General features: G+C 31.5%; 1 protein-coding gene across 1 annotated transcript; it reads left to right on the forward strand.

Moving 5' to 3' along the window:
- Positions 1–7661: 7661 nt before the first annotated feature.
- LOC128204367 (uncharacterized) lies at positions 7662–9397 on the forward strand. Its single transcript, XM_052905783.1, has 2 exons — positions 7662–8043; positions 8982–9397. Exons 1-2 carry the CDS (start codon positions 7662–7664, stop codon positions 9395–9397), a joined length of 798 nt encoding a protein of 265 aa, XP_052761743.1.
- The last annotated feature ends 2041 nt before the right edge of the window (positions 9398–11438 follow it).

The following is an 11438-nucleotide window of genomic DNA, read 5'->3' on the forward strand; positions in this document are numbered from 1 at the left end:
ATTAAGGTATATGACGTTACGTGGGGGATAAAGGAAGACATATTGTATGCTAACAAGAATGTGAAATAGAATAATAATACTATTAAAAATATATATATTAAGTGTTATTAACTCCGTAAAAAGAAGGATATCAAATTCAGGCAAACCATTCATGTCCTTGTACAACATATAGTCTTACAGTATTATAAAGCAATACATGTTCAATAAAATGTTTTTGTTTAAATAATGCAAATGCTATTTTTCTTAAAAATGAATCCATGCATATTCATCATAAAGCAATACTTTTGTTACTATTTTTTTCTCTAATAATTTGGATTAATTCAACTATATGTTTGCATTTTACATATCATAGTAAATCATTACATAATACAAATCTTACAAGCATGATACACGAAAGCAGTTAATTTATGTACCAGTAATAATTTAAATACAATGAATGTACATATAAACCAAGAATGACTGAAAAAAGGGAAGAAGAAGAAAAAAAGGTCATAGAACATTCATGTAATAATTGTTTATATGATACATTGTATATTCTTTTGTACGAACAACTTGAAATCTGAAAAAATGTAGTTACAAGAACTAATTTCTTACAATTGCCCGATCATTTTTAAAATTATCTGAAATATTTGTATTTTCAAAAATGTTCATTGCTAACGGAAGGCTATTTCTGAAACCAATTACTGTTGGAACACACTTTTTTCTTTTACACAGAAAATAAATTTCTCATGTTCTTATCAAAGTATAACAAATTTGAAATTATTATTTCCAGAACCTAACAATACAAACTTACTGTTAAGGACAATACTTGAGTCATTTATATTCAACTTATTAATTTTTGTGCTGTTATTCTATGTTTCTTGTTTGTGATTTCATGTTCTATGTCTTTGGCGTTTACCCAGTGCCATTAAACCGGGTTTATGTTTAAAAATTTTGCTACTGAGCTTGTTTCTGTAGCTTTTTGCATAAATATTATGTATCTTATCCTGCAATACCAGCTGTATTTCATTGCAATCCTAAAAGAGATGTAAAAGAGTTTCTTCATGGCATTCACAAAAGGAGCAAATATCATTTTCAACCAGCTTCATTTTATATAATAATGAATTTGTTGGTAATATTCTATGAAGAACTCTTAATTGTAACCATTGAATATAAGAATCTTTTGTACACTTAAATACACAACTGTAGACATTTTTCCAATTAATACAGACATTTTCATATTGTAATAACCATTTGTGTTGACTTGTTGGAATTTCATTATTATTCACAAAGATTTTATATAGAATTCGGTTTACATTTGCTTGTGTCAAAATTGGGTTTATAAAAGTGTTCATACATGGGTTACTACATTCTAAAAAGTTAAAGTCATTAAGCACAAATTTAGAATGCCTTATATATCCCTTTATCGCAGAAAATAATCCATTTTTGTGTATGAAATTGACATTCGTATCAATTATTGCTTGGATTTCCATAAGGCTATACAGATTTCCATTGGCATTAAAAACATCTTTCACACAACGTTATCCCTTATTGAATAGGGTATGAATAAAAACATAATTTCCATTACCAAACTTGTGGTTATAAAATAATGGCATATGAATAAATTGATTAACATTGTCTATACAAAACTTATCTATGTATAACATATATGCATAAACAAAATTTTTCCAGAATGTGTTTGACATCTTTTGACAAATAATTTCACAAATTTTCTTTCCACAATTCAACATTATTTTACATCAAATAATACAGACATTAATTTGAAACATTAACTATTTCCATTTACAGTTTACCGTCTTTCGGTATACATACAATTGTTCCCAATTTGATATTTCTAGAAAATGAATTAGACAAAAAAGCATAATTAATCGCTTTTAAAATAAACTTTTCAATATCTTGCCAAAACATTTTATAAAAATTTACTGTAAAACTATCACAACTAGGAATTTTATCATTTTACATTTGTTTGCCAGTATCTGAAATCTCTTCATATGTTAAAAGTCCCTCTAAAGAGTGTGACTGCTGATTGTTAAGTACATTATAGTTGCAATTATTAAGTTCAGTTTGTATATCAAAGTCACATGGTAAATTTTCCTTATAGAGATTATTATAAAAATTATAGGCTTCTTTCAAAATTTCCTCTTGTTCCAAAATATAAGAACCATCTTCGTTTTCAATAAATGGTATATGCTTATCAGCAATCGTTCTTTCTTCTAAATTGCAAAAATAAGTTGTAGCTTTTTCTCCACTTTCTATCCAATTTGCCCTATACCTTATGACAAATCCTTTTAGTTTATTGTTTCTTAATTCACTTAGCTCTGTCTCTAAAATAAGTAATTGATCTTTATTAGTATCTGAAAGATTGTTTTGTTAAAATAATTCATTTGAGATAAAAGTGAGTTATTAAATTTCCAAAGGCCCTTGCCATGCTTAGCTTTTGCAAAACATAATTCTAATACAATAATTGAATGATCAGATTTATTGAAAATATCTGTAACAGACTTTCTAACATAATTCACCATATTATCTGTGATAAAAAAATCCAGTCTACCCTGCTGACATGTGTTCAATCTCCTCTATGTACAATTTCTATTTATCACCATTTAATTCTCTATATGGATCTAACAAGCCTCTATCTGACATGATGTTTAACAATCTCTTTCTAGCTCTAACATTGTTATTTATAGATTTATAATTCTTGTAGTCCAACTCAAGATTTAACACTTAATTATAATCTCCACAAATTATATACTTATCGACATTATTAAATGTATCTATTTTATCAAAAATCATATTAAAGAAATTTGGACAGCCATTGTTTGGGGAATATATATTAGCTAACAAGAACACCATATTATTGTACAATAATTCAATCATAACAATATTTCCACTATTATTTTTTACTACATAACAAATTTTCACATTCAAATTTTTCCTAATGAAAATAGCAATTCATCTAGCATTAGATTTACCATTACTTAAAAAACATTCTCCATTCAATTCTGAATAAATTGTTGTCTCCTTCTCATTTGTAAAATGTGTTTCCTGGATACAGGCTATATCAACCTTTTTTTCTTTGAGTAAATTTAGTATATTAAGGCGTTTTTTTGTATTGTTAAGCCCGCGGCAATTATTAAAATACACTATTAAATTAGACATCAGTACATGTTGTGTCTACATACCCATTCAGACATCTATAATAAGTGTAACTAAATTTTATTACAATGAACTCAATAAACATTTTTTCTGTAAAAAACATTCATACATTGCATGTTCACATATACAACAAATAGGAACATAAACAAAAAGGCTATTAATATATGTAAATTTGAAAACTCAAGTTTTCACTTACTACATGAAACTATTAGTATACTATTTACATAAACATAACTGAATAACTTTAATGACTTTAAATAAAGTCCAAAGTTAAAGGTCATTATGTATGACAAAAACTTATCAACACCTGTTAATAGCAGAAAATAACATTTCATATATTGAATGAAGGATCAGGTATTTAACAATATGGCAATCAATGACTGATCACATTGCAGCATTTACCTGTTGGGGTTGGGTTGTAAGTGCAAAAATACGTTAGTTTTTATCAAAGGTTAAAAGTATATATATATATATATCTAACAAAATATTTCTTACTTACGATATATGACATTTAATCTATCATCTTGAAAGTAGTTTTTTACACCAGGGTCTGATAAGAGAGAACCAAAAAGCAACATTAAAGTACTAATGTTTGCATAACAGATATCTTAAATACTTTAAACCTGAAGCTTCCCCGGCAGTCCTAGCATGGAAAGTATATCGATGAAAGTATATGCCTTTAAACAACAAGCAAAAGGCATCAGACCAAAAAATGATTTTGAAACAAAACTAGAAAAAAAGACATTTTCAGTTATTACCAGGTCAGTAGTGTAATTATGAAAAAAGGATCAGCTCAGATATAGCATCACTTTTGGCCCCGCTTCATTCTAAAATCAGCAATTTTCTCACTTATATCATCATAAATATCAAATTTAACACGAACTTGTTCGCGGGTCCATAAACTGATCCATTGAAAAACCAGCCAGTCTCTATTTGGTCGTGGTCATAAAGTCTGTTTATCAGGATGGTGTTGAGGCGTGTTACGTCATTTTTACACGGTTACTATTGTTATTATTTTTGTTAAAACATTATATCTATTTGACTCTATATTTCACATAATATTAATTACTTCATAAGTCTTAATAAATGTTTGTTTATAGAAGTGTTAACGTTTAAAACTGCGTAATTGTTTGAAGAAAAAATAAAATAAATGTGTTTATATCATGTAAAGAGAGCATGCTTTATCGTTTTAAGACCTTGATATTCGGATGTAGGAGGGGGGGGGGGGGACTTTATGTAAAACTTTGTCACATATTCCTCTTTTCGATTTGAACTTCTGTTTCATAAATGTAGCAACTATAAAAACTATTCCAACGAGTTTACGTCGCAATTATTTATAAGGAAATGTCTATACTGAAGGGATGAAACTGCGCTTTAATTCTTTGTTATATTAGTAATCCTTTCACGCTCGATTTCAAAAGTAACTGAAAGAGAATTAATGTTATGTTTATGCATCCATCCATTGTGTTTGGTCAGTTTCTTGTAGGACTAAGTAAATCTAACTATTTGTATAGAAAATAGGCACTGGGGATATGATGTCAAGTGAGGACACACTATATAATATAGGTTTAATCTCAATTTTAAGCATTTCTTTACTGCATAATTGTTGAATTTCACCAATAGGAGCGTCGAATTAGTTTATGCCTTTCCAATTAAAATGAACAATGTTTAGATGAAAATTCATTCGCTAGTCGGTGAAAAATTGCAATTTGAGTTCCAGCATTATCACAGAACCTTTCCTCTTTCTCGAAACTGTATGTAACATATAGCATAAAGGTACCTAAATAAAACATACGTGGATATGTTTTCAGTAACAATCAGGAACAACACTTAGTGGAGGAAAGACTTTGACAATGATCCCATAGATGCAGCCGTCTACCCGTTAAACACGATTATTCTGTATGAATTATAGCGGGTAATGTGCAATATATTTGTTCAGCGTATTTTTATTCTATCTAATATAACTTTTAATGCAAGGAATAATTTGGTCTTGATACTTTATACCATTTATATAATTTCCTTATTCTGTTTGATATTAAAGTGTTTATTTTCATTATGTCTAATATCGTAGTTTGTTTAGATTTTAAATGTGACGACTGCAAGCGAAATTTGACACACAGTTTGTGTTACATTCATAATTTCCATTTTTGAACAATACTATATTTTCAAAGTCATTATATCCCACAGTGCAATATCATATTTACCATTATTTGCCATTTTAAAGTGTGATACCAAGGTTTAGTTTACAAAGTCAATTATACAATCAAAACTTAAGGGACAAGCTCAGAAGGAAAACAAAAACCTGTTTAGAGGCACAGGGTAAAGGCTCTTACGACACCGAACGAAATACACAAACATACAAACGGACCACACAAGCTTAATGAAGACTCCGTGATCAAAGGAAAATGGCTAGTTTTGGTCGGGTGCTTTATATTGTTTAATTCGTGACTTTTTACGTCAGGCTTTTATCATAAAATTATTTCAGTTTTAGATTATTAAGCTCAATGTCTTATGTTTTTCAAGCACTTTTGATTTACCTAAATATCAAAGCAAATGCATTCTATCAAAACTTGCATATCAGCACGGAACTATAAATCTGTATAATTACAACAGGAGACGAGTTTTAAGTGCTGACGCTGCACACGTCCTTAACTAATTTATTAGCAGTTAATTGCCTCATCCATCTTCATTTGCTGGATATTTGGTGCGGGATAACCCAGTTGCAAATGCCACATAGAACCGCGACGTGCAAACAAGTATCTTATAGTAAAAACGACGTAATTTCACCCACGAAATGACGCCCTACTTTGGTGCTACTGACAACATAACTGCTTTTTCCTTATATACTATGTGCATTAAACGTTAAGGGTATGTAAAACATATCTTATAGTTTGCCATTAAATATAAGTATGAACTGAAACTGATTGAATTAAAGACTTTACGCTATTACAATGTATTTCTGCTTGTCGCGGCTACAATATATCTGGTTAGATCAAAATACGAGATCTTCCACATGAACTTACATTTTCATCTTGGGTGGTAAATACTTATTCAACTTTTGGTATAAACTTTTCCAAGCACATTGAAACTACCGTAATATTGCTTAAAGTAAATTTGAAATTGTTAGAGTAAAGCCCGGTTTTAGATTTTATAGTTTACATCAACATAAAACAATGCGTCGTTAATAACTTAAACTTAAAACAACGATGCACTTGCGAAACCAAACATGGTTAAAAACTGATTCTCAAAACATAAAATAAAACAAAATATCAATCATAATGTTCAAAAAACCACATACGTGAAATGATTGTCGGTCATTAACCTAGCTGTTTAGTGGACACAATACGAACCACGATTGCGTGTTTGGAAAGGTTTGGAAATAATGAGATATTTTTAACTTTTTAATCAAAAGCCCCGAAATATAATTATCTTGAAAAATAATAATGACTTAAAGTTGTGCTGGTCCAGTTAACGACATAATTATTTAAGTCTTATCAATGGTACCCGGTATAGTGCTTTATTATATATCATAAATCTGCAACCAATACAAATCGTAAAGAAATATCCTAATTTCACTCCAAAGGTATACGGCCGTATTCAAATCTGTTGACGTCACGTTAATGTCGTTATAACAAGCGTCATTGTTAAATAATAAAATGACGTCATAAAACAAGAAAACTACGTCATTCAAATGACAATTATTATCAAAAAACAAAAATAACAAACAAGAAACATGGAAGAACAGCACAAAACTCCACAAACAGCACAGTGCATACCTATTATATAAATATAAAAAACTAGGTATGTTTTGGATTGTTAGGTACCGCCTTGAGACGGTCAGTAAAATGTTAATTTACTTGGGGTTTAAACCAGTTTACGTGCACAAACCTCACTCTTATCCCAACATTCCTAAACAAAGAAAAAACGTAAAAGATAAATCTTATCAAAGTATGCACTTACTTGAGGAAACATAATAATAAAACAAATAATAATAAATTTATAGGTAAACACCAAGGACTTCAATAATTAGAGATCCGAACTCTATCTGCAGGAATACAATTAAATTACAATTTTATACAATTAAATAAAGGAATACAATTAAATCATGTGTTATTTTAATGATTTAACGAGTAATGTATGAAATGAAAGGATTATTAGTACTTTGTTTTGTTCCGAATGTTGTTTTTAGCCTTCATGGATATATGCTGATTTCAAATTCATTATTGTAGCGCCTCGTGGAATACAAAAATTGAGATCAGCAAAAAACCACTCCATTCAACTACTACCACCAGCATCAAAACGCTGTTCTCATTACCAATTGTATCGTTCCGTGTGAGCTCTTAACCTTGCAGCATTTTGACTTCTATGTGGACTGATGATGATTTGAGAAAATACGGTATTCATTCAGTATCTTATAACTGCTCTTAAATATATTTAGAGATTATTTTCTCATTCGCAAACATTCAGCAAACCTGTCAACTAACAGTAACATCTACTGAAAGAAAATGACTGGACTACTTCAGCTGTTGTTACTGGTCAGCGTGGCCATGGCTTCCGAGCCATCGTGTCCAGCATGTTCCAAATACGACTACGAAGAAAAGATGCTTGAGAGAATGATCCGCATGGAATTCGTATTTGAGAAAGTGTTAAAGGAAAACAAGGCTTTAAGCAAAACTGTTGAGCAAGACTTAATGCTTATCAATGAGGAAAGCGAACGTTTGCACGTGACCGTTGATTCCCTAAAGGATCAACAGGAGCAAGCTGAACGCAGACTGGATTCGCTCATGGAGGGAATTGAGAGAAACCAGTCCAGCACACTGGAAAAGATAGTTTCCGATTCAAACTCTACGTTAGAACACACTGTTGCCACCATCAATGATATGAGAGGTAAGTTCAGGTTATAGCTTTTGCGCAATTTAAAAAATGAAATGGCTGACTTAATATAAGGAATACTGTTTACAATATTTGCTTGTCTTTAATTTAGATAAGTTGTTTTGTGCATTGTTTATTATTGACGTTACAAGAAACGATTCTTCACTTAATCAAACTATGATGCAGTTTGGACAAATGTACCTTCCATTGTTCCATCTACCATTGAGTAATAACACTCGTTTTTTCCCTTCAGGAAATTATCGCAGTACGAAATGTACATTGTTTTCTGCACATAAAAAAACATTATATCTATATTAAAGTATTAAGAGTACATACGAACTAATAACTTACAGCTTGTAAAGCTTTAAAATATATTTCTGAAACTTATGTAGGACACTATAAGGTATAAGCCGTGCACTCTAAGCATTATTTTACGTATTTTTAATTGGACATATATGAGCATTCGAATGTGCTTTCCTCTCTTTAACATGACTTGTTAACATTCAGTAGTGGTGTCAGACAATAATTAATTTCGTGTGAATTGTAAACAACATGGTTTGTCAACGATGAAACATCATCAAAAAATCATATTTTAAAGATCGTGATGATTTAAAATTTGACAGGAAAGACTATTTTGCCGAACATTTTAGTAACTTTATTTAAACTTGAATTATATGTATATAGATATAATTATAATAAAACGAGTATATCGCATAAGCTGTTTAGTGCTTACTCTAATATAAATTGGTTTTATATTTCTTATCTACAATATGAAACACATCACTTGTTTTATCAAACAAAAGTCTTGAATCTGCTATGCTTACTTCTCTCGTTTGACAAATAATCTCGCACTTTTATCATTTCGTTACAATAATGCCAAGTTAACAATAAAACTACCCACTCACACAAAAACTATAAGTGATATCTGTTAATATATGACAAATCATTTTCAGACCAAATCGCTATTCCATTGGAGTACTTCCACGACCGCTCTCCACAGACCAGTAGCCTGTCCACAGGTGAGGTGATCGTATACAAGACAGTGATGACACACCAGGGAAACGGCTACAGCGCCACCACGGGCAAGTTTACCGCTCCAGCACGGGGGCTCTACTCGTTCTTTATGCACACATGTACGCGGTCAAATAAATATGCTGCTCTCCAGATAGTGAAGGAAGGCTCAGTCCTCATTACAAGTGTACGGTATGAAAAGGACCAATCCGCCTGTTCTAGTAGTCAGGTTTTTGTACACATTGATGCCGGGGAAACTGTCTGGGTACAATGCTCCAGTGGGGGCTCGAACATACAACTGTATGAGGGTCATCCTCATTATTGGACCAGTTTTGGTGGTGCTCTCATCCACAACTGACGTACTTAGGCCATTGTTCATAACAAGCCAAAAGGCAGAAATTATACAATAAAGGTGGGAGCCAATAGGCAGCGATAAAATACTTGTTTAAAAAAGAAAATATTATCATTACGTGAACTATTTTTGTTATCATTTACCTTTAGTTAAACATTTTAGATATCGTCTGTGTCCACCGCCTGTATGATATGTCAAGTATATAAAACTGAGAAACACGAATGTTAAAATGAAAATATTTTTGTATTTTAACTTAGAAAGCTGTATGTTGACATGTTGTATGTTTTTCTGCCTTAAAATAAAACGTTATTTCTTATTTAATCAGTAATGCATCGTTTACCAGCAATCCGCTGTGTTGAGACCGCTTTGTCCTAATAAAACTAGTGTCAGCTGCCTTGTGAGTTTGTATATATATATATATATATTTGGTAACACTCATTGATATACATACGTTATATAAATCAGTGTTAAATATTAAAGTCTGATTGTATCCTTTGTGTTGAAACTTTTAATTGTATATCCTAATGGCTTGACAGAAATAAACAAATGTTTCGTGAGATATGCGCGCGATTACCTCATCAAATCGCTATACATTGACAAGGCAATGCATATATCATGATTGTTTCTACCTCAGTATCAAAATATCTTGGAAGTTAAACTCTATATCAAATGTCATAGTAATATTTAGAAATCCTAGCTATTCTGATTGACGTTTACATCTTCTCAGATCTCCAAATTACTTTATCGACTGGCATTAATCATTGCATGGTCGTTGTGGAACGTGCACTATTTTATACATGCTATTTTTAGAAACACAGAGACCACGGAGCGAATGCAATACAATTCGTAACCTCAGATTCAGCGGTACTTATCAGAATATATGTATTGTTAAAATACGTTTCTTATCTACTGATATTTACAGAGTAATATTCAAACGACTTTTATTACAACTGGAATAATGACTTTTGCTACAAAAACTTTTAATAGTTATGCACTTTCAATACTGTAGCATTTGAGTATTCCTTAATAATTCACATATACTTTATGATGATCATGACAATGATAATCATGAAAGTAGATTTTTATCTAAGTAGCAGGGAATATCCCAAAAGTGGGGTGGGGGTCTGGATATCCTACCCCAGTTAGGGCCAAGAGGGCAACGCCCCTTGTGGGATGAAGCTTAAGCCTTTTTAAACCATAGATTTCTAGTCTGCTGGTGAATGTTTATATTCATTCAGAAAACATTAATCATGTACAATTATTAAGTTTGTAACTAGGAACCTTGACATAAATGTACTTAAATATGATATTGAATAAGTCGGTGCTAAAATATCCTAGGAACTTATGTTTTCCTGTTACACAATTCGACTTTGTAAATAAAATTGACTTGACTTGACTTGAATCTTAGTACTAGCCCCCCCCCTCCCCCTCCCCCACCTGAGAGGGCTAACTTATGAACCTAATTACTGTCCAATTCAGATTCAGGATAATATTATAACATTTCAGACCACATGCCTAGCCATTTGCTAGCAATTCCCTCCCAATAATACATTAATTTTTTGTCGACCAGTGATACTTTCAGCCGCTGAATCACTCTGAACCTCTGAAAATTAAACATTTTACTGTATTTTATGTTGTTCTAGATATTTAACCTGTACCTAACTTACTCTGTGTTTTCTTTAATAACCAATATCTGGACACAATATATTGTGACGTTTAAAGCGTACAAAGTTTCACCCAACGTACATGTAAAGTTCATCAAAATAATGGATTATTTTGAGCAGTGAAATCACCGCAAGCTTGTTCCATTTTGTTTACAGCCGGGTAACTCGCGTATACAAAAAATGACTGTAGTGTAAATGGTAATAGGACTAACAGTTGAGCAGACTCGCTTTTTGGGCCTGGAAAAAATATATTTTTTTTCACCTTCCATTGCTCCGCAAATCATGAACTTCAAAACACCCACAGAGGTGGGTGCGACTAATGAGGTAATATATCGAGCTCATGTCGCATTGTATTTGATACGCTGGGAAACCCAAACTTAGTA

The sequence above is a fragment of the Mya arenaria genome, chromosome 10, assembly GCF_026914265.1.
Source record: "Mya arenaria isolate MELC-2E11 chromosome 10, ASM2691426v1".
Lineage (NCBI taxonomy): Eukaryota > Metazoa > Mollusca > Bivalvia > Myida > Myidae > Mya > Mya arenaria.